General features: G+C 42.0%; 1 protein-coding gene across 1 annotated transcript in view; it reads right to left on the bottom strand.

Annotated features, from left to right (window-relative positions):
- Hadha (hydroxyacyl-CoA dehydrogenase trifunctional multienzyme complex subunit alpha) overlaps positions 1-24,959 on the bottom strand; it is a 36,263-nt gene that overhangs the window by 7,576 nt on the left and 3,728 nt on the right. The window contains exons 2-13 of the mRNA XM_085691204.2: positions 22,938-22,979; positions 22,277-22,347; positions 20,128-20,261; positions 19,057-19,195; positions 18,224-18,343; positions 16,276-16,378; positions 12,005-12,127; positions 11,400-11,518; positions 9,049-9,105; positions 3,997-4,106; positions 2,613-2,747; positions 1,282-1,453 (exon numbers count right to left, since the gene is read on the bottom strand). Coding sequence (XP_085547330.2) covers positions 1,282-1,453; positions 2,613-2,747; positions 3,997-4,106; positions 9,049-9,105; positions 11,400-11,518; positions 12,005-12,127; positions 16,276-16,378; positions 18,224-18,343; positions 19,057-19,195; positions 20,128-20,261; positions 22,277-22,347; positions 22,938-22,979 — 1,325 coding nt within the window. The remainder of the gene's footprint in view (positions 1-1,281; positions 1,454-2,612; positions 2,748-3,996; positions 4,107-9,048; positions 9,106-11,399; positions 11,519-12,004; positions 12,128-16,275; positions 16,379-18,223; positions 18,344-19,056; positions 19,196-20,127; positions 20,262-22,276; positions 22,348-22,937; positions 22,980-24,959) is intronic.

Here is a 24,959-nt window from a genome sequence, read left to right as displayed (position 1 = left end):
AAATCTGCTTGCCTCTGCCTCCCCAGTGCTGGGATTAAAGGCCTGCGCCACCACAGGGCATGTCATTCCATTTTAAGAAAAGGCTATTAGACACCCTCCACCTTGCCGCCTGTGGCAGATGAGAGAGCTAGCCTTGCCATCTTAACAGCAGGAGAGCTGTCCCTGCCCCTCACCAGCTGCAGCACTCAGAAGAGTGGCCCTTGCACCTTACCTGGGTAGCACAGTGGCGTTGGGCCTGATGGTGTAGGTGTGGGAGAGTGGACCCTGAGGTTCAGAGCAGAAGACTGACCCCATCCCTTGCTCATTGCTGCAAGGGGTGAACTAGCCAGGGCAGTGCTGGAGAGCTCACCCTGGTGGTGAAGACGGGAGAGCTGGTGGGCTGACCAAAGCTGCAACTTCCCAGGCTCAGAACCAGGGTTATGTGTTGGCTTGCCCCAACACCCACCCTATCTCTGATGTGCTGGAGCATATGAAGGGGCTGGTCCTGCAGACACAAAGCTACACGACCTCCATGACATAGGGAGGAGTTCAGTGAGGGTCCAGCCTCAACAGTATAGCAGAAACCAGAGGCCTTGAACCAGACCAATGACTCTTTGCAATGAACACTTACAAGTAAAGATATCTGGATAAAAGGGTTTACTGTGTGACTCACTGTGTTCACTACAGCTTCCATGACAAGACTGCTTTTTCCTCCCTGTCCCCTTTTCTCCTAAATTTTATTTCATTTTCTTGGGGAGAGGGAGGTTGCAAGGGCAGAGGGCAGATACAAAGGGATGGGGAGATAAATGGGATCAAGATGCATGAAGTGAAAGACACAAAGAATAATTTAAAAGTTAAAAAAAAAAGATTGAGCTAATCTCAATTATTATTATAATGAATTAGGACATTCAGGGGCAGGACCAAAGGAGCACCACCACAGAAGAGCATCCAAAACTGTCTGGAGAAAGTGTCCTTAGTCCCCACTGGATCCTTCCTCTCCCTACCTGAATAAGGTTAACAAGCCCTGTGCTTAGAGAACAGGGTACTTCATTTTCTTGCCTTAGAATTTAGACCTGAGCTTTCTCATAGACACTGTGTGTACGCACTCACACAAAAACTTACACTTGGGGCCAGCAAGATCTCAGTGAGTAAAGGAAAAGCACCTGCTTCAAGCTGGATAACATGGTGGAGGAGAGAAACAGTTCCTGCAAGCTACCCTCTGACTCCACACATGGGATATGGTGTGTCCCCTCCCAATACAGCCCCACCTCAGTGTTCTCCGTGTGAGGAGCCTTTACTTACGCCTTCTACTTCCTTCAACACTTTGTGCTTAACAGCGAGGTCCTCAAAAACAGCCTCGATCACCATGTCGGCCTTCTCAAAACCCTTGTAATCAAGCTGCCCGATCAAGCTGCTGAAGATGAAATCCCTTTCGAATGATGTTAGAGCTTTCTTCTTCACTTTGTCATTTAATCTAAAAAGAACACATTCTTAGAGTGGAAGAGCAGGAGACTGGAGGCCACACAGTTGCTATGTGCGTTCAGGAACTCTAAGGTTACATCATTACTCCCATTTTGAGATTGAGTTGCCCAGAGATACTGGGCTTAAATGACAAGGAGGGAGGTTATTACCATTTGAAGACAAGTTGGGTTTTTTGTTTTGTTTTGTTTTTCGAGACAGGCTTTCTCTGTAGCTTTGGGGCCTGTCCTGGAACTACCTCTTGTAGACCAGGCTGGCCTCGACTCACAGAGATCTGCCTGCCTCTGCCTCCCAAGTGCTGGGATTAAAGGCTTGTGCCACTACCGCCTGGCTTGAAGACAAGTTGGACCCCAGGCACACAGTCTTCCTACCATAAAATATCTTTATACAGTCAATGCTCAAGCTACACAATTCACTTAGGAAACACAAATACCCTCACTTGGCAAAAAGTCCCAAGCAGGATGGTCTAACGCAGCCAGCTCATCCATCATGTTTGTGCAGAACACTGGGCTGAAAGCAACCTTAGTTTGGCTGAGCTGACGCCATTTCCTCTCAGCAAAACTGGTGGCATGTACATGACAAGGGACTGGATAGGGTGGAAGGACAGCCACTCTCTGTTCTTATTTTAAAACACTTGTTTAACCTTTATTTGGATTTTCTGTAGAAGGGTGTTTTGCCTGCAGACAGCAGGTCTTGGCCACTCACAGGTTCACCAGGCAAAGGCTCTGCCATGTCTCTCTGGTCAGGAAAGAGGGCTGAGGAGCCCTTGTGCAGGCCCTGCCTTCACCTGCTGAGGTCAGTACACACTCATTCACACCTTCCCTCAGCCCTCTCAGAGGAGCCGTGCAGGCTCTGTGATCCACTCCACTGCAACTACATGCAAACCTCAGCCATTTCAGACACCTGAGAATTACTAGTTTCACACCGAAGGATAAGTAAATGATATTTAAAATATCTACAACACTGAAAGGCCTATCATATTTATAAGAAAGAGTTGCAAGAATAATTAATATTTCTAAACAACAAAGGAAACTTTGGTAAAACGACAGAGCATGGGGCTCATGTTCAGGAAAAAGGAATCTGTGATGAAAAACAAAACAGTAAGCTGCCCGCCCTGCCCCAGACAGTTTCCCTCTTGGCAGAAGAAGACTTACCCTTTGAACACCTGCTGCTGTCCCCGGCCCAGCCCTGTCATTGTGGTGTCTTTAAGCAGAGTTTTCAGTCCCTTATCCACAGAGACCTGGGCGATGCCAGCTCCCATCAGCCCCGCGCCAAGGATGGCTAGATGCCTGGAAGGAGACGAACACAGGATTCTGGTGAGCGTCACAGGTGTTTTAGTGGCTGGGGAACACCAGCCATGCTGTCATCCAACAAACCAGCCACACCAGGCACAAGTCTAAGAGCTTTTGATGATGTCTATCTACAGAAAATTCCTGATTTTTTTGTTTTTGTTTTTCGAGACAGGGTTTCTACTGGAACTTGCTCTGTAGACCAGGCTGGCCTCAAACTCACAAAGATCCTCCCGCCTCTGCCTCCCGAGTGCGAGTGCTGGGATTAACGGTGTGCGCCACCACCACCTGGCTTAATTTTTGATTTTTAAAGACAAACGTAAAACTCACTGAGTGTAAAGAACTGGTCTTTCTGTGAAGGTAGAATTTCACCACCTTTCAGCTGTGCTCGAAGCTCACAGAAAACCAGGTCTAATCTTGCAGAGGTCTGTCTGCAGACTAATCTGTCAGTGACTTCTTAGTGACGTTAACTTTTTTGTCATTCTCCTTTTCCCCCAAATCTATGGCCCCGAAGCCACAATACTTCAGGCTCCTTGCTAGTAGTTTTAGGTTCTTGATTGTTTATTTGTTTTGAGAGAGGGTCTTAGTAGTCTAGGTTGGCCTTGAACTCTTCCTGAAGAGGATGACCTTGAACTTCTGATTTTCCTGCCTTCACCTCCTGAGTTCAGGGCTAATAGTCTCACATCATCATACCTGGTTTATGTGGTATTGGGAACTGAACTGGGGAGTCCCGTATTCCCTGTAAGTATTTACTAACGGAGCTGAGTTACAGCTCCAACAGTGGACCTTTGGTCAGGGAAGTAAGACCTAAACCAGACCACTAGAAAATCATTATGAAATAAGAGAGTTCTATAGGGGCTGGAGAGATGGCTGCTCTTCTAGAAGACCCAGGTTCAATTCCCAGCACTCACAAGGCAGCTCATGACTGTCTGTAACTCTAGCTCCAGGGGATCTGACACTCCCACACAGACATGAATGCAGACAAAACACTAATGAACATAAACTTTAAAAAAAAAAAAAGAAAGAAAAGAAAGCTCCGTAAAGCTGGTAGAAAGACCTAGAGAACTCAGAGCATCTGAAAACAAGAATATACTTGGAATAAAGGTTCTCTTGTGTGCAGGGCAGAAATAAAATCTCTACTGTGTGCAGGGCAGAAGAGGCTGAGGGCAAATCTAGTTCTGAGGATGCTCAGACACCTACATACTTGGTGCAAAGCAAATGCACAGGCTTTCTAGGCAGGGCAGCTTACTGAACATTCTTCTGTGGTGCTCCAAATTTATTCTTCTTGCACAGGACCTGGCCATTATAAAGTCCCATCAGGGCCTTCGATTCTTTGGTCAGCGCAAGCTCTCCGAATTTCTGAAAGGTAAAGGGAAGAAAGAAAGGTAGAACTTCAGGGTCTAGTGATGGGGATGCCTTTGGTTCATTCTCCTCTGCAGAGCAGAGGCAACACCCCAAGCCTCAGTTCCACAGGCATCTCAGTGAACCCAGGTGCAGCTTCAGCTCCCCTGCTGCTGCTGGTATTCTCTTTATTGTCTGTCCCCCTCTGGAGCACTTCTCACTTTGAAGGAGGTCTGCTTATCTATCTATCTATCTATCTATCTATCTATCTATCTATCTATCTATCTATCTATCTATTTTTGGTTTTTTGAGACAGGGTACTCTGTGTAGCCTTGGCTCTCCCTGGAACTTGCTTTGTAGAACAGGCTGAACCTTGAACTCATAGAGATCCTCCTGCCTCTGCCTCCCAAGTGCTGGGATTAAAGGCATGTGCCAGCACACCAAGCTTTGAAAAAGGTTTTTTACTTTAACTGAGCCCTCAGATTCTTTACAGCAGAGGAGTGGTGACCTTTGCCAATGATCTAGCTAGTGGTTCTCAACCTTCTTAACACTGTGACCCTTTAATACAGCTCTTCATGTTGTGCTGATCCCCAACTACAAAATTATTATTGTTGCTACTTCATAACTGTAATTCTGTTACTGTTATGAAGTCTAATGTAAATATCTAATATGACAGATTCAATGCAATGCCCATCAAAATCCCAGAAAAATTCTTCAAAGACCTCGAAAGAACGGTATTCAACTTCATATGGAAAAGCAAAAAACCCAGGATAGCCAAAACAATCCCGTACAATAAAAGACCTTTTGGATGCATCACAATCCCTGACTTCAAACTCTACTACAGAGCTACAGTACTGAAAACAGCCTGGTATTGGCATAAGAACAGACAGGAGGACCAATGGAACCAAATAGAAGACCCGGATATCAATCCACACATCTTCAAACACCTGATTTTTGACAAGGAAGCAAAAATATCAAATGGAAAGTATATTTAACAAGTGGTGCTGGCATAACTGGATATCAACATGTAGAAAAATGAAAATAGACCCATATCTATCACCATGAACAAAACTCAAGTCCGAATGGATCAAAGACCTCAACATAAAGCCAGTCACACTGAACCTTATAGAAGAGAAAGTGTGAAGTACACTTGAACCCATTGGCACAGGGAACCACTTCCTAAATATAACCTCAGCAACACAGACACTGAGAGAAACAATTAATAAATGGGACCTCCTGAAACTGAAAAGCTTCTGCAAAGCAAAGGACATGGTCAACAAGACAAAAACGACAGCCTACAGAATGGGAAAAGATCTTCACTAACCCCACATCAGACAGAGGTCTGATCTCCAAAATATACAAAGAACTCAAAAAAATTAGTCACCAAAAGAACACATAATCCAATAAAAAAATAGAGTATGATGTAGGAGAATCTTCTATCTATCTGTTGCTTTCATTGGCTAATTAATAAAGAAAACTGCCTGGCCTGATAGGTCAGAACATAGGTAGGCGGGGAAGACAGAACTGAATTCTGGGAGAAAGAAGCAGAGTCAGGAAGAGGCAGAGAGCTGCCCACCATGAAGCTGCCAGGTCAGACATACTGAATCTTTCCCAGTAAGCCATGACCTCGTGGTGATATACAGATTATTAGAAATGGGTTGAATCAATATGTAAGAGCTAGCCAATAAGAGGCTACAGATAACGGGCCAGCCAGCGTTTAAAAGAATATAGTTTCCGTGTAATTATTTCGGGTAAAGCTAGCCGGGTGCGCGGTGGGAAGCAGCCCGCCGTTCCTTTTACATAGCCTGCCGCTTCTTTTACTACAGGAGTACAGAACTAAACAGAGAACTCTCAACAAAGAAATCTAAAATGGCTGAAAGACACTTAAGGAAATGTTCAACATCCTTAGTCATCAGAGAAATGCAAATCAAAACAACCCTGAAATTCCATCTTACACCTGTAAGAATGGCCAAGATCAAAATCACTGATGACAACTTATGCTGGAGAGGTTGTGGGGTAAAGGGAACACTTCTGCATTGCTGGTGGGAGTGCAAACTGGTACAACCCCTTTGGATATCAGTGTGATGATTTCTCAGAGAATTAGGAAACAACCTTCCTCAAGACCCAACAATATCACTTTTGGGTATATATCCAAAGGATGCTCAATTGTGCCACAAGGACATGTGCTCAACTATGTTCATATCAGCATTGTTTGTCATAGCCAGAACCTGGAAACAACCTAAATGCCTCTCAACCAAAGAATGGATAAGGAAAATGTGGTATATTTACACAATGGAGTACTACACAGCAGAAAAAAATAACAACAGCTTGAATTTTGCAGGAAAATGGATGGAGCAGAAAACATTATTTTGAGTGAGGTAACCCGGACACAGAAAGACAATTGTCACATGTGCTCACTCATAGGTGGTTTTTAAACATAAAGCAAAGAAAGGCAGCCTACAAACCACAATCCCAGAGAACTTAGACAACAATATGGACACTAAGAGAGACTTACATAGATCTAATCTACATGGGAAGTAGAAAGTAGAAAAAGACAAGATCTCCTGAGTAAATTGGGAGCATGGGGACCTTGGGGGAGGGTTGAAGAGGGGAGGGGAGAGGCAGGGAGGGGAGCAGAGAAAAATGTAGAGCTCAATAAATATCAATAAAAAAATATCTGATATGTACAACCCACAGGTTGAGAACCACTTGTCTAGAGTCTCAGGCCCAAATGGATCTTCACCACTGCCCGCAATAACCCACCAGAGTGGCAGTCTAAAAGGTCCAGATGTTAAGGTCACACGCCCCCTGCCCACTGTGGCTCTCTGCACCGCAGCAGACGGTCTAGCACCGTTCCCACTGCTACTTTAAAGTCCCAACAGTAAGCACGAGTCCCTTCTCAGTGGTTCTTGGAATAAAGGTTGGAATCTGGGTTTGATACAGTAGGGTTTGCACCGTGATCTTGCCATTCTCTACTGTCACCTTTCTTCATTCTTCAAACGGGAAAATGGATGCCTAGTTCACAACATTGTCATGGGGATTAATGAGAATACTAACAAAATGACTAGACTCTCAATGCTAGCTATTGTCAACACTGCTAGCACACACTGGTGAAATTATAGGGTTACAGATAGCCAAGAAAGAAACTCTCTAATAATATTGCTTACATACATAACAACATGAAATAATGGCCCACAGAATTAATTCTATACTTAATCCTGAGACAGCATGTTCTATTTGGTAAACCAGTAGATTTCAAATTATGGGTAAAATCCACCATGTCAAGAATTCAATAGGCTTGATAAGTGGTTTTATATAAAAAGTTTATACATATATACATTATATATATGTGTGTGTGTGTGTTTGTGCGCGCACACACACATACACAAATGTCAAGTACAGTCGCTCCTTGGAATCTATGCAAACACTGGTTTCAGGACCTCAGGAGAGTCATAATTCACAAATCCTCAAGTTCTTTACATAAAATACAGTATATGCACATCCTCTGTATTTCAAGTTGACGCTAGATTACCTAAAACAACTAATACAAGATAAATATTATATATACTTAGTTGCTAAAATTTTAAAGGAAAGTTTTTTTTAATATTTATTTATTTATTATGTATACGATATTCTGTCTGTGTGTATGTCTGCAGGCCAGAAGAGGGCACCAGACCTCATTACAGATGGTTGTGAGCCACCATGTGGTTGCCGGGAATTGAACTCAGGACCTTTGGAAGAGTAGGCAATGCTCTTAACCACTGAGCCATCTCTCCAGCCCTAAAATTTTTTTTTTAAAGAAATTATTTATTTATTATGTATACAGTATTCTTAGTACAGAAGAGGGCACCAGATCTCATTACAGATGGTTGTGAGCCACCATGTGGTTGCTGGGAATTGAACTCGGGACCTTTGGAAGTGCAGGCAATGCTCTTAACCGCTGAGCCATCTCTCCAGCCCCAGCCCTAAAATTTTTATATGTATATAATACATTGATCATGTCTACCCCATTGCCCCCTTTTCCCTCCCATTGTCTTATGATCCTCTCTTGATCCCAACAATCCTCCTTCCTGAACATTTTTGTTCAGTAGTTGGATGCAGGAGTGTAGATGTGGGAGGGCCGACTGCATGCAGTGAGGACAGTTACTCAGTTCTGAGACAGATGCTTCTACTGTTCTGTACATACATATGTGTGTGTACCTGGTTATGATGCTTAAAATATGAGGAATGCGTGAAAAATACCCATGAGATATGGTTTTCAGAGCTTTCTTTAGGCTCTTCTGATTACTCTTTGTCCTATTATCAAATTCTTCAATGATTGCATAAAACTTAAATTACCCATCACTCCCTTAAATCTGGAGTACCAATAACTTTAGAGAAAAGCGAAAGGGGTGATACTGGTCGATATGTGCTTCTTTGTTTCTGAACGCAAGACAGTTTTCTTTTCTAATTGATCAAAAATGCTGCATCTCTGAGTTTCAGTAAGCAATACACACACACACACACACACACACACACACACACGGAAATCAGTGTTTGCTTCTTCCTTTTTCTCTGTGGTACTTGGGTTGGACCTAGGGCCTTGCACCTGCCAAACGTAATCGCTCTGTACTGACCTACATCCTAGCCCTCAATGTACGCATTCTGTCACAACAAAGTCAGCCCGAGTGCAGACTGGAGTCATTCAGGTGATAGGTTCTGAAGCGACTGGCTGCTCTTGTTCTCATTACACCCTCATTGCTGAGCAGTTTCAAGCATCTGTAGAAACCATCCCATTCTCACATATGCAACCACCGAGGCTAATCACAAGAATAATCACTGGAAGAAAAAAAGTGCAAGCTTTCTTATACAGTGTGTTTTTTACATATAGTATAGCTTATGTACATACATTTTCAGCTTTAAACACAGCTATGGGTCTTTAGCTATGGGTTTTCTACAGTTAAATTGGAGATAATTTTACCTGTGATTCAGCAAGATAACCAGCGTCATTTCCTTGCTCGAGTCCAGCCTTCACAACCTAAAAGCCACAAATGTGATTGTTTAGTGTTGAAACAGAATGGCTAAATGTAAAATAATGCTGAATAAAATAGCAGTGTGATCAGGCTTCCAAGAGTAGGTCACTCATCCAGCTTTGTGAGGGCAGGAACGGAACAGAATGCCTGGCTGCTCTGGACTGAAGCACCTGCGTCTGAGGCTGCTGCTGCTGAACTGGGGAGGAAAGAGAACCTTAAGCCATATCTCCAGCTTCTTTCTAAGGACAGTGCTCTCTGTTTCTCTGTACTTTCCGTGTGTGTGTGTGTGTGTGTGTGTGTGTGTGTGTGTGTGAGAGAGAGAGAGAGAGAGAGAGAGAGAGAGAGAGAGAGATCTTGTTAGTCACATTAACCTAGAACTCTGTACAATTCAACTTTACATCTGGGGTAAGCACTGCCCCATGTAATAAAGAAATGACCCCTCGGGCCAGGCGGTGGTGGTGCACCCCTTGAATCCCAGCACTTGGGAGGCACAGGTGGATCTTTGTGAGTTCGAGGTCTACAAAGCAACTTCTAGGACAGCCAGGGCTACACAGAGAAACCCTGTCTCGAACAACAAAAAGAAATGACCCCAAACCCAAACACCATAATTTATACATATGACCCCAAATCCATTAAACCCTGATTTCCCATCATATCTAAACTCACCATCTCTCTCTTTTGCCATCCTATTTTTACTTTATTGCACTTCAGAATCTTACTCAAATTTACCAAGACAGCAGGCTGACTAGTAGTTCATTTTGTCACTCTAATCCTCTTTGACTCGCGACCATGAAAATCGCTTAAAGTACAGGACAAATTAACATTGATTCATTGTTGATAACCTTCTCAAATCTAACTTCAGTCTGCCCTGCTGGAGACACCTCACTGTTCACTTTTAAACGTGGGTTTCACTGAATGCTCCTTCACCAGCCTCATGCTGCCCATCCTGCCTGGCCCGACTTTCCCTTCACCTACTCGGCACTCCCTTTTCAGACCAGACCACGAGTCTCTTCCTCATCTTGATGACTGCATTACTGTCTGCTGCTTCATATCTTGTATGGCTAACGACCTTACCACACATATTTAATTTCCCCAGCCCAGACTGTTAAGATGAAAGCAGATGTGTGTGTCATGTTTCATCTTATTTTCCTATAGTGCTAGAGACTGAATATAGAGGCTTCTACAAGCCAGACAAAGGGTCTGCCAGAGATCCAACCCTAGCCCATGTTTCATGTGTTAGTAGTCTCCTGTCTTCTACTCAAAATGTACTCTCTAATGGATTCATTTGACAGTTTTTTTTTCTTTTTTTGTTTGTTTTGTTTGTTTGACACAGTCTCTCTATCCTATAATTCTCCATGTAGACCAGGCTGGACTGGAACTTGGAGATCTGCCTGCCTCTGCCTCTCAGAATGCTAGGATTGTGTGTACCACACCGTTTTTTGTTTTTATTTTTGTGTTTTAAGACAGGGTCTCCATGTAGTTCTGCATTCTCTAATTCTGATTACACATTCTTGAATTTCCCAGTCTGAAAAGCTCTAAGTTTTAAAGTCTTTTAAATTAATTTAAAGTATTTTAAATTTAAGGACCTTTTAATTATCTTCATTCATCTTTTCATGCTGCCTCTACATCATTAGGTCTTCTTAATAAATATAGAAGTGGGAATGTCTTTTTAGAAAATTATCATTAGGGGCTGGAGAGATGGCTCAGTGGTTAAGAGCACTGCCTGCTCCTCCAAAGGTCCTGAGTTCAATTCCCGGCAACCACATGGTGGCTCACAACCATCTATAATGAGGTCTGGTGCCCTCTTCTGGCCTGCAGGCATACACACAGACAGAATATTGTATACATAATAAATTTAAAAAAAAAAGAAAAAAGAAAATTATCATTAGCTGGGCATAGTGGCGAAAACCTTTAATCCCAGAACTTGGGAGGCAAAAGCAGGAGGATTTTTGTGAGTATGAGGCCAGCTTGGTGTAAAGAGAAAGTTCCAGGACAGCCAGGCCTACATGGAGAAACTCTGTCTCGAAAATCAAATCAAATCAAATCAAATCAAAACAAACAAGAATTTCGTACTGGCTGGGCAGTATGAAAATTCTAGCACTTAGGACACAGAGGCAGGTGGATCTCTGAGTTTCAGACCAGTCTGGTCTACACAGTGAGTTACATAGTGAGACTCCTTCTCAAGAAGTAAGACACAAACAAAAAGTACTGATGTACATTGTTTAGAATCACAACAAAGAGTACTGTTTCATCAAAGAGGAAGAAATATGGAGAAGGTGGGTATGCAGGGCAGACTCACATCGATTATTTTCAGGGGTGCAGGATAAAGGCCTTTGGTCTGTTTTTTCACCTTTTCTTCAACTGTTTTATAAATCTGTTGTCTGACAAATGGAATAGTCATGGCATATGACATCAGCTCTGTAAGGTAAAATGTAGTTAGATAATCACTGACATGAACCAGGGCTCCCTCGTCCATTTGCTCTGCAGTCTCCACAGCAATAGAGTAATTCTAGCCACATGAAGGAACACAATCTAAATGTCAACCTCTGCAATGCACCGTCTTAATGGGCTTTAGGTACTTGTTTCGTGTTAAGGTTAAGGCCCGCTCTGGGGACTTGCAGCTTTATTATACTATTAAAATCTACTTTTGTATTAATGTTAAAAGTCTTCCAAAATAACAAGCCTTTAAACAATGGCTTTAACAGTCAGTATCAGGTTGAGGATTTGACCATGGGCACAGTGGTGCTCTTTAAGGCTGACTTCATACAGCATAGATAATACATTTACCCCTCTCTCTTTTCCTTTTAGGCAGCGTCTCTCACAGCCCAGTTGGGCTCATTCTGAACCCAGGTAAAGCTTGGGAAGGAAGAAGCCCTGCTGTGTGCTGCTAACAAAGACACTTACTGTCCATCAGGCCTTTGCTTTGCTTTGCAGAGACCTTCCGATCAGCCAGGCCTTTGGCAAAAGTAATTGCAACCTCTTCTAGGTATTCAATTGTCCTTTCCTCTGAAGATTTTATTCCTGGTCCTGTAAAAACAGAATAAAATAACAACAACAAAATGATTGCAAGGACTGGAATGTAAATCAAGCTTGGGCCAGTCCAAGGCAGAGAAGCCCTCCCACACAACCCTGCTTTCACACCGGGGAGCTCAGCTCTGTGGGAACTCTGGACACATTGTGAGCAAAGGTGCACCCGTGAGCTCTAAGTAGAAGCAAGTCTGTCTTATGCTTCCACAGGATGTGGTGGGTCTTGTGTGGCCTGCATTCCTGGTGCAGAACTAGAAGAAAATAGAAGACCCAAGTAAGCTGTAAACTATCTGGAAAGGAGCTGCAGAACCCGAGGACTAAAGTTCTGGAAAGGGAACAGCCCATCTCTGGCCATGACTGGGCACTTTGCTCTCTGGTGAGTCATAAACTGTGGGACATGGACTAACTGGCTACTGGACTTGGGTTGAGTCAAAGGCTGCTACTAGGGGGAAAATAAGACATCAGAGCTCTGGGGTCACAGAGAACAGATTAGAAGGAAGAGAATACAAAGCCAGCTTCCCTGATGGAACAGCAGTGAGAGGTTCAAATGGCTGGTTCAGAAAGGTGGTGGGATCTCCGGTCCACAAAGTACTTGTCCACAGAACAGGGCTGCAACAGTATGCAGCTGTGTTGGCTATAGTTTTATATCAACTCAACACAAGGGAAAATCATCTGGAGGAGGGAACCTCAAGAAAATGCCTCCATAAGATGGGGCTATAGGCAAGCCTGTAGGACATTTTCTTAATTAGTGATCGATGGGAGAGGGTCCAGTCCATTGTGGGTGGTGTTGTCTCTGGGCAGATGGTTCTGGGATCTCTAAGAAAGGGGGCTGAGCAAGCCAGGAAGCAGCACTCCTCCATGGCCTCACCAGCTCCAGCCTCCAGGTTCCTGTCCTGAATGAGTTCCTGTCCTCGCTGCTTCTGATGATGAGTATGGAACTGTGGGTGAAACAAACCCTTTCCTCCCCAACTTGGTTTTGGTCAGTGTATTTCATCACAGCAATTGTGGCCCTAACTAAGACAGCAACTAACTTCCCACTTACAGCACCTGCTAGTTTGTGAACCTGTTGGAAGCAGGAATTAGACTATGTGTGCAGCTCAGTGGTATATGGTTAGCAAGTGTGAGGCTTCGTTCCACCCTTAGCACCCCCAAACAAACAAAAAGTGGCAAATTTAAGAAATCCAAAGGACAAAATTTATGGGCTATGAAGACCAACACCATCCAAATTCTCTATTAAAAGTCTGCACGAACTACACGGGAAGAAGTGGCTGGAGTGTAAAAGGTGTCGACACTCCCGAAGTACTCAGGGAACAAGATCTCAAGAGGAAAAGCTTACCTCAAATGTAGAACAACTCCTCTAGCAAGATGGCTGTCCTGTCTGAACCCAAGTGGAGAAAGGGGAACCAGAACAAAATTTTTAACTTCAAAATGGCCAAGACTCAGAGAATCCAGAAAAGTCAATAGCATCATAATCTGGCAGGGTGGCCAAGGTCACCAGACCATAAGCAGAATGCTGCTGAGCATGTAATACACAACAGGTCTACCCAGGGGACTAGCTTTGGCCAGCACTGTTCAGCACATCCACGAAAGACCACTCCAGAAGCGCAAAAAGAACACCAGCACAGGACGGCTGGTGGGCTACACCTTTTAGGAACAAAGGCCATCCTAGTAGGCAAAGAACTATGACCAGCTGAGATACTCCCTGAGGGTAAGAATGTGACATTGGGAAGATGGCATGGGAAATACTGCCTTCCTTATATCACACTTGGAGTGTGGCCAGTACACCACAGTCCGCGAGGGAGGTACAGACAAGGACAGGTCTCCTGGGATGGCAATGGTCTCACTCATATTTCCATTCCTAGCCCGTATACTTTCCATCCTAGGTCTCTTGGCCTTAGGGCATTAGCTGTACTAAGAGAAAAAGAATCTTAAAGACACTTTCCCCTACTTCTGTGCCATCTCCTCTGCCAGGCTCCACAAAGCCTGCTTGTTCAAGGCTTCCTCAGTAGTCAGGTGACCCCTCACAACCACGTGTAACTCTGGCTTCATGGGAGCCAATGCCCTTTTCTGGCCTCCAGAGGCACCTGAACACACATGATGGGATATTTATACATAGACACACACACACACACACACACAAAACCTTAAAAAACAAAAACAAGGGGCTAGAATGCTGGCTCAGAGGTTAAGAGCACTTGCTGCTCTTGTAGAGGAACAAAGTTTGATTCCTAGCACCCACATAGTGGTTTACAATTATAAGTCAAGTTGCTCTCTACTGATTCCTGTGGGTATCAGTCATACATGTGCACAGAAATACATACAAGCAAAACATTCATAAGATAAAATAAATAAATCTAAAATAATAAAAAATTAAACAAACAACAAAGAAACCTGAAACAAACCCTAAAACCATCTTAGTCAGAACAAAAAACAAAACAAAAGAAAAAATAACAACCCTCCAACCCCATATATGACTTTATGGTTAAGTATGTTAGGTATTTAAGTAAGAAGAAATACCAATTCTACACAAAAATTTCCAGAAAACAAGAGAAAGGAATAATCCACAACTAATTTTATGAGGCCAGCATTACCCTGATACTAACATCATGCAAATACTATAAGGAAACATAATTAGCCATGACAACATTAATTTTCTTTGCCAGGCATAAGAATCACTTATAAAATTTTAGGTGATTAAGCCAACAATTTGTAAAAAGGATAATGTGCTATCTTTAAGTGAAGTTTATTTCAGGGGCAAAGGCTGGCTCAATATCATCATTAGGTTGTCTCTGTTTGTATAAACATGTACACTTATGTGCTTATATGCCATGGCTCACATGTGGAGGTCAAAGGATAATTTTGTGGAGTTCGTTCTTTTCTTCAAACTTTATATTGTTTCTGAGGTCAAATCCAGGTCACCAGATTTATGTGGCAAATGTCTTTACCAGCTGGGCCATCTCTCTCTGCCCCTAGAGATTTTATAATTTTGGTATTTTGGAAATTTTGTAGATCATGCTACTGGCTTGGTATCTAACGCCTTTCTGGTTTAAAAAGCACAAAGATTTCCTTCTGTGCTCTCTTCTGTAAGTGTTCTGGCTTTGCCTCTTGGACATTGGTCTGTGGTCCACTTTAAGTTAGAATTTACATGCAGTGTCTTTTTTCTTTTGCTACCAATACCCAATGTTCTGCACAGTTTGTTAAGAAAATTATTCTAGTCCTGTGGATCCTAGAAATTAAACTCAGGTCCCTGGGCACCTCAATAGCTCCTGTTTATTTTCTTGAGGTAGGGTCTCACTATGCAGCTCTGGCTTAGAACTTTCTACACTATGTGGCCTAAGGTGGCTCAAACTCATGATTCATTTGTTTCAATCTTTAAATGCTGGATTACAAGCATGAACCACCACACTGAGCCTTAAGTAATAGCTTAATGATGATATTTAAGAAATACCAGGAGATGAATGTACATTTTAGAGGTTTCTACTGCTAGCAGAAATTGCATGAAAGTAGCACATAAGTAGATACCATATATTAACATTCTGAGGCTGGATCTTTCCTGTGCTTATTGCATAATTAAAACACAGGGTGGGGATGTAGCTCAGTGGTAGAGTACTGGCCCAGCATGCAGAAGACCCTGATTTGATCCCACATGCTCCAAACAAAAATAAAAACAGTAAATAAAACAAAGATCCTCCCACCAGGATCTTACACATGGATAGTAATACAGCTAATTTATAATTAAACACTAATAATTGAACAGATTCCTATGTTCCTGATATCCAAATAATCAATAAATAAATAGAAACCAGGGTGGGGTTTAAAATGATTTAGTATTAGCCAGGCAGTGGTGGTACATGTTTTTAATCACAGCACTTGAGAGGCAGAGGCAGGCGGATCTCTGTGAGTTTGAGCAGCCTGGGCTACAAGAGCTAGTTCCAGGACACACTCCAAAGCTACAGAGAAACCCTGTCTCGAAAAACCAAAAGAAGAAAAAAAAATGATTTAGTATTAGCTCTCAGAAAATGTCACTCCTAAAATACTGTTACTTCTTAAGAGTTTTGAGTTTCATTCTAACTAATATTCAAGTGATCAAATCCTTCAGGAAATAAGCAACTCTATAAGAATCAATTCTGAGTCATGCTAACACTTACCCAGGGGTTCCACCAGCTGGTCAACCAATCCCATTTTCTTTGCTCTGTCTGCACGAATGTTTCTACCAGTCAGCATCATGTCAAATGCAGCAGGAACACCTACCTAACATGCAAGCGAGAGCCAGGGTAGAGGGGGAAAATGAGGGTGGAAGTTAGTTTACAAATCACAAGTGAGCAAACTTTTGAAGAAACGTGGGGCTAGGAGGGGCTCAGTGGGTAAAGATGCTTGCTGTCAAGGCTGACACCCCAAGTTTAATTCCTGGAACTCTCATGGCAGGAGAGAACTGATTCCTGAAAGATGTCCTCTGACCTCCATGTGTGCACCCTTGCACACGTGTGCATGAACACCCAATACAAACAAATAAACATAATCTTTTTTTTTTTCTAAAATAAGGAGAAAAGTCAAACCAGTTTTGTTTTGAAGGCAGGGTTTCTTTGTATAGCCCTGGATGTCCTAGAACTAATTCTGTAGACCACAGCTTTATATTCTATTCTCAGTAAATTAAATTCTATATACTTACACACTTTTAAGTTTTGAGATTAGATGCCTAGCTGAAGAAAAAAGTGCTTTTATAATATCTTTTAAATTCAATAGCATAAGGAACTGGTGAGGTGGAGAATTCATTTTATATGAACTAAAATTGTAGACTGTCATTCTCGATTTGTTTTCCATCATTTATACAGCATTTAAAACCAGAGCTGAGGGTGTAGCTCAGGGGTAGTCTTTGCTTGGCATGCATAAGACCATAGGTTCAATTTTCAGCAAATTAATGCTGAGAATTAACAATGCAGCTCAACTGATACAGTATTGTAGAAAACTGATCTCTAGTCAGGTGTATGGCTTGTTCCTTAATCTTGGAAAGCTGAGGCAGGAGAATGGTAGACTCAAGGTGTGTCTGAGTTGTGGAGCAGACTCTGATTCAGAACAAAACAACAACAACAAACAAAACAACAGCAGCTAGGTACGGAGTCGCACACCTTTAATCCTAGTACGCCGGAGGCAGAGGCAAAAGAATCTCTGAGTTCTTGGCCAGCCTGGTCTACATAGTGAGTTCCAGGACAGTCGGAACTACATAAAGAGACCCTGGCTTAAAAAAAAAAAAACAAACAAAAAAGCAACGAAAAACAATAACAAAAAAAGGCAATAAAAACAAAAATGAAAGAATTCCTAGTAACATAAGTAAATGAAATTCAACAAAATTTTTGTGTCAAGACATCTTCTAGACAATTCTTACAAAAAATGTGTATTATTTATTTTGATAACTAGATTGGTATGTGTTATTCCAGCACTCAGGAGGGTGAGGCAGGGGGACAGACAAGAGTTTTTGAGGCCAGTTTAGGCTACAGGACGAAGCTTTTGATCAAAATCAAAACCAACCAAATGAAACAAAACCTTCCTTTCCCCATTCACACTTGTGTGGGCTTCTAGGCTCAGCTGCTCCACTGCACCCTTCTCACTGAGAAGTCTACAGTGCTGGGCGCTGCGAGGCTCTGCCCTCTGCTTTGATAGGAAATCTCTCTGCAGCCTCCAGGGATGACTCCCCTTCTCCTTTCCTAGAAATTCAGAAGCTTATCTTTTTTGGTCCTCTGACTACAGCAAGGACATGGTTTAAATCAGAGAATTATGAGAAAGCTGTCTCATACTTATCATGAACTACGACCCATGGCTTTGAAAGACTATTAAAGCGATACCGTGAGAGGAGGAACAAATTAATGTTTTGGAAAAGCAAGGCTTATCACTTTTATCCTTTACCAGCAATTCTGTAGAACTGAAAAACTATCAGGAATGAAGAAAAAAATCTCTCAACAATCCCCTTTACTCCTAACTTACTTGGTTTCTGAATTCTACAGTGCGTGCCTATATTATGTACTTTGTAGAAGATGGAGTAGATCCAAAGGGTATTTATGTATAGCTCAAGTTCATGGTGTTGGGTGTTCTTAAACTCACCATTTTAGGCAGTCTCTGGGTACCTCCAGCTCCTGGTAAGAGTCCCAGCAGCACTTCAGGGACACCCAATACTGTTTTTCTGTCCTTTGTTGCTACTCTGTATTGGCATGCTATGGCAAGCTTCAGAGAAATGAAAGAAAAATTAGAAGTTAGAAAATATAATTTTAACATTTTAGCCCCTATGTTGGCAGGTCTAAATGTTATTTATAAAGCAGGAATGTCCCACAGAATAAACCATGATTTGTTAGGCTGACATCCGGCACTCTACCATTTACCTCTTCTACCATTGTCATGATTGATCAACCCTTTCAGGTTGCTCTTCTCCTTAAAAATCTTCTGAACGTAACCTTTGATCCCAGCACTCTGGAGACAGAGGCAGGCCTACACAGTGAGATCCTGTCTCAAAAAACAAAACAAACAAGAATCTCTTCTCTTTAATCTTATCATCTTTACTATATACAAGAAATTCTCTCTCACAAGACTTAAACATGTATTATGCTTTGAAGGTCAACCAGACTTAAAAACATGAACACAGATCCCACTTCTGATCTTTGCCCTGAGTCTGAGCCAGGTATGCAGCCATGAGAAAGACTTCATGGTGCAGTTTAAATCACAGCTGTCAATGGAAACAGCACTCCTTGGCTCACGTGCTCTTTGTCACTTGCTGCTTGTCATGAATTAAGAATTAAACCCATTCAGATGTTTGATAGCTAAATCAAGCCAATCCTACTCGGAAAACTTTCCTGCAGGAGAAACAACAGCCTAAGGTTCACTGTGGCACATCCTACCAGTGAGTGGGACAGCATCTATTCAGCTGTGGAATTCATCCATACCTCAAGTCCTCCTCCCAAGCAGGATCCACTGATGGCGGCTACAACGGGCTTTGGGGACTTTTCAAGTTTCTCAAACATTCTCTGTCCTTCCTGTGATATTCGTGTTGCTTCTTGGGGGGTTGTACAAGAGGCTAGCATGCTGTAGCAGACACATAAAAGAACACAAAAGGAGAGATGAAACTGGATCCTACTTTGTATAATACTTCACCCACTGCATACTTATCTCAGCATACATCAATATTTGGCAATAAGTCTTCAGACATAAAATGGAACATGTTACACAATTTATTTTGCTTCCTTAACAAACCATTGAACACAAAGCTCTAACATCACCTGGTAAATATTTTCGCTTTCAGATCAGACAGTTCTAGGGTGATGTTCTGGATCTAGTTAATCTCTTTCAGCTGTTTCCCTAGTGGCATGCAGCTGGTTTCAAAGGCTTCACTCTCTACCTACACACAGGAATGACTATTCTTCCACACAGATTCTTATGAATAGAGAGTAAGATTTCTTTAGTATATACACCTAGATGAGAGTGTGGCTGGAACATACATGTTGGCTCCCACCCCTTGTGTGTGTGTATGCTCAACTGTGCATGTTTGCTCAACTGTGCAGGCACATGTGGAGGCCAACTTCAGGTGGCTTTTTCACTTATTTTTTGAGACAAGGCGACCCATCAAACTCACCATGCCCAGCTTTTATGTGGATGCTGGGAAGCAAACTCAGGTCATTGGCCTAGCAGCGGGTATTTTACCCACCGAGCCATCTTCCTAGCCCTTGTACTTTTGATTTTACTTAGTACTGACACACTGTGCTCCAAAGTGGCTATATGAATTGGGATTTCCACCAAACTTTTAAATGTTCTCTGGTGTGACGGGAGGAAACCGGGCACTTGTTCTCGGCTAACGTAGGAAAGGCTGTATTCAGTCGTCTGTGACGTAAGCAACAAGTTCCTGCATTTCATCAGCTTTATCAAACTCAGGGAAATAACTTCAAAAAACAAACTTTTGGAGAATTTACTTCTATCTTCTTTTAAAGATAGAAATATGTAATTAATCAAGATAAACTTACTTGATATCAGCACCTGCGACAAAGCAGCCGGGCTTTGATGAAATAAGGACAGCACTTCTGATTTGGTCATTGGCCCAGATTTCATTCATAACTTCTGCAAACTCTGATTGTACTTCTTTATTCAATGTATTTACCTACAAGAGAAACAACTACATCTAAGGGTTTAAACTAGAAGTATAACAGACATACTACCACTGTCAAATATGTTCATGCAGCAGACATATTGTAAGAAGAAAATGAAGAAACCAAAACCAAAACACAGACAGACCAAAACCCCTCTGAAACCCAACTAGTACCCTTCCCTTTAAAAACAGGTCTCAAGAGCTGGAGAGATGCCCAGTGGGTAAACGTGCTTGCCATGCAAGCCCAACCATCCGAGTATGAATCTTATATCCCAGGTAAAGGTGGGAGGAGAGACTCAATTCCACTCTCACCCTCAAATACGTCATGTACACACAATACAGAAAGAAGGGGACTCTGCTGGCTGGGCATGGGGGTGCTTCCTTCTAAACCCTAGTCCTCAAGGGGCAGACCAAGGGGAACTGCTGCAAGTCTGAGGCTGACATAGGACACGGAAGGTTCCAGGCTATCCAGGATACACAGTGAGACCTTGTCTCAAAAAAAAAAAAAAAAAACTAAACTAAAAAGTGATCATGAGGTCAAACTCCTAGCAGTCTGAATCAGATGCAGGTACAGTTAAGTAAATCTACAAATATTTATTGGCTCAGGGGGAGGGTGGAATCTATACAACATAAAAAAGAAGCAAAATTAGACACAGTATGGTCTTCATTTTATAAATATATTCAACTTCAGAAAATTAAGGGGAAAAATCTTAAGTTTGAATCCTAAGTTATTCAGTATTAGACCAGCACAAGTGAAGGGGCTGGCTCCTATAACTGCTAATATGTGAGAGTTGCCAACTGCTTCATGTAAGTCCTCCTGTTTCTTACACTGTTCTATATACCCAGGCTAGCCTTGTACTCTGTAGCTGAGGAGGACCTAGAATTCTTCCTGTTTGTGCCTCTCAGGTGCTGTGAGACAGCCACCATGCTTGGCTTAGTCTCTTGTATGTCATAGAGGGCTCTGGCTGCAAGATTTTATTTTTTAAAAAAAAAAATAGTAAGACACCTTTATACCAATTTGAGATGGGGGAAAGAATGAACTCCTGCAATAGAATATTCTTGGCAAAACTAGGGTTCTGTTGTCTACACTGTTGAATTCGCCAAGATCCAGGTTCTATTTTCCTTTATTTTTTTCCCCGAGACAGGGTTTCTCTATAGCTTTGGAGCCTGTCCTGGAACTGGCTCTTGTAGACCAGACTGGCCTCAAACTCACAGAGATCCGCCTGCTTCTGCCTCCCGAGCACTGGGATTAAAGACGTGCACCACCACTGTCCGGCTCCAGGTTCCATTTTCACATAACCTGTTTCTAGCATATGGCCTGCATGAGTCATTCAGAACCTGTAGGAAGCTCAAGAACCAAGTGTCTACATGTATCCCCACCAACCTACTATGAGTAATGACTATATCAGGAAGGTACTGAAGGTAGATTTAATCACCTCATGTTTAAAATAGGCGGATTAAGTCTTATTAACAAGCATATTCTATCATCCTTATCCTATACAATAACAGGCTAGTTTTATTAATCTTTGATATTAATCTGACACCTAGAGTCAATAAGAAGGAGTTCTTTGTGTGTTGTCTGTCTTTGAAATGGGGTCTCACTAAGTAGGCCTGGCTGGTCTAGAAATCACAGAGACCCACCTGTCTCTACTTCTACAGTGTTGGTGTTAAAGGTGAACACCACCAAGAAGGACTTTTTTTTTCTTTTCTTTTCTTTCTTTTTTTTTTTTTTTTTTTTGAGACAGGCTCTCACTGTGTTCTACCTGACCTGAAAGTCACTATGTAGATCAGGCTGGCTGAGACTTGACAGAAATCTGCCTGCCTTTGTTTCCTAGTGCTGGGATTAAAGGTGTGCACCACCACCCCTGGCCTCAGGAAGGAATTCTCATACAGGAACATCTGCCTATAACTAACAAAACTTTAAAACCATGTGACGGGCCCACTTCCAGACAGGCAGATTTCATTTCTATTTAGGATAGGATTCATAAATGTAGTTGGTAGATATTAACTAAAAAAAGTTTAGGTACCTTTGAATTGGGTGAGTTAATTCGAATAACTGCCACATCTCCTTTGACTCCATAATTAATATGGTTTCTGGCTAAAAAAGAGAAGACAAATTTGTTTCTAAACATGCTTATTGCAATGTAGGTCTACAAAGTGATGTTAAGATATATACACACAAGTACCATTATATGGACAGAGCAAACACATACATCCCCATTCACTTTCCTCCCTCCAACCTCTTTCATATACTCCCCTTGTTCTCTCAAATTCATGGCCTCTTTTTCTTTGCTATTTTATATATATATATATATATATATATATGCACACACACACACACATATATATATCAAGAAATACACATATACACACATCTAGGAACATATACACACATACATATTAGGATATATGTGTATGTATAAGTATGTATGTATACACACACATATATTTAGGGATACACACATATACATATCTAGTGATATATATGTAGGTATGTATATATGTGCGTATACACATATGCATATATACAGCAATTAAGAAAAATGGTCATGAATTTGAGAGCAAGAGAGGTGTGTGGGAGAAGTTAGAGGGAGAAAAGTGAATGGGGGATATGATACAATTCTATTATAATTTCATAAAATGAAAAGTATAAAAATCAGCATTATGTAAACAAGAAAGTCAACTTACTCAGCAAAGCAGAAGATGCTGTAAAGCTGCGGCAAATACAGCCTGCAAGGGAAGAGTGTTTCAAAATTACTTTGTGAAACAGTATTTCTGTAATATCTGTCAGATCAGCAAAACTAGAATTTACGCCAATAAAACACCAATCAGAACAATGTATTCTAGGCCACTATTGTGGCTACTCCATTACCTTTCTCATTTTAATTATCAGGTCAAATGATTATCCAAATAATAAGTAAGGTAGGGAGAGGATGTCCCACCAACCAAAAGAAAAGGAGGCCACATCACATCTCTAGACTGTGTGAATGTGTTAGGTTACATGGCAAAGGGCTAACATGCAAATGGAAGTAAGATTGACCTTAATATAGAGAAAGTGTCATGAATTATCTAAATAGATTTAGGGTAACCCCAAAGAAAATCAGAGACATGTGAGCATGTCCTGGCTCCAGGTTGCTAAATGGAAGGAGATGAGCAGAAGCTGAGACCACAGGTTGTCTCTAGAAACTAGAAAAGGTAAGGCCACAGCTTTTTCTCAGTGCCTTCGGAGAGAATGGAAGCCCTGTCAACACCTACATGAGCCTAATGACACCCATATTGGTAGTTATTGGGGTAGTTTAATCCCACTTGGGATTAAACACAGGTTGCCAGCGATGAAGGATGTGTCTCACCAAGTTTAGTGCTGAGGATTATTGAACCCAGGGACACGTGCTAGAGAAGTACCACTGAGTTACTTCTAGTCCCCAAAGCTGTCTTAACTGACACTAGATATTTCAATAGTTTTTGAGGAAGGCTAAGTGTATTCTGGTTAGCTATGATCAACTCTGTCTAGCTTAGTATGTAATTCCCATCCTCCTGCCTTAGAGTGTAGGAAATCTACTTGTCTTGCTGCTAAGGATTTTTCTGTTCAGAGTTCCTATTAAATTTCACTTCAGCAATCCTAGACCTGACTTTCGTCAGTCTCGTGATCCCTCCCACCTGTAGCAGTGGGTTTCATACTCCAGGACTAGGTTTTTCTATAGCAATGATTATGATTGGATCTTTGTATTACAAGCACACAAGAGAGGCCCAGTGGAGGGTCCTTCAATCAGACTCTAGGTAGAAGATAAGGGATATAAGGGGAATTTTGGAGAAACACTAAATTTGTTTGAGACATTGATCTATGGCCTCTCCATCATAAAGGTTCGATTCTACTCTATTGCAAGCAAGCTCTAGGTGACAAGCAGGTTGTTCAAGAGTAGCTCAGAGGCAACATCCCCCAAATACAGCTTATGGGCTTCTTCAAAATACCCTTCCTTTTCTTCTTCATCACAGTTCAAACCATCTCTTCTACACGCCTCTTTAATCCTTCACTCCTTTCTACACATCATCCCAAACTTGCTCAACTATCCTAGGAAAGCTGTCTCTTTCTTTAGTTCAAAAAATGAAAATAAATCATCATTTACTTGACTAGGTGTTACACACTTAAGCACCAGCACTCAGCAAAAGGCAGATGCCTTAAAACAGTGGTTTTGCACCTGTGGGTCAGGACCCCTTTGGGGGAGTCACATATCAGATATCTAGCATATTAGATTTTTAAATCATGGCTCATAACAGTAGCAAAATAGTTATGAAGTAGCAACAAAAATAATTTTATGGTTGGGGGTCACTACAACATGAGGAACTGTATTAAAGGGTCATAGCATTAGGAAGCTTGAGAACCATCCCCTTAAAGTAATATCAACTATTAGTTCTTTCTTTTTTTCCTTTCTTTTCTTTTTTTTTTTTTCGAAACAGGGTTTCTCTGTGTAACAGCCCAAGTTGTCCTGGAACTTGGCTGTGCAGATCATGCTGGCCTTGAACTCACAGAGACCTGCCTGTCTCTGCCTCCTGAGTGCTGGGACTAAAGGTGTGTGTTGTCACTGCCTGCCTAGTTACTGATCTTCAACAGAACGTACCTGGCTCTAAGTTTCCCCACAAAACTTCACCTTGAGATTTCAACTGTGTGATCCTCCCCCTCCTGCATTTTGGCCTTTATTATTATTTAGTGTT

The sequence above is a fragment of the Myodes glareolus genome, chromosome 6 (genome assembly GCF_982192425.1).
Source record: "Myodes glareolus chromosome 6, mMyoGla1.1, whole genome shotgun sequence".
Taxonomy (NCBI): domain Eukaryota; kingdom Metazoa; phylum Chordata; class Mammalia; order Rodentia; family Cricetidae; genus Myodes; species Myodes glareolus.
The sequence above is the reverse complement of the archived record's forward strand: the minus strand, read 5'-3'. Positions and strand labels throughout refer to the sequence as shown.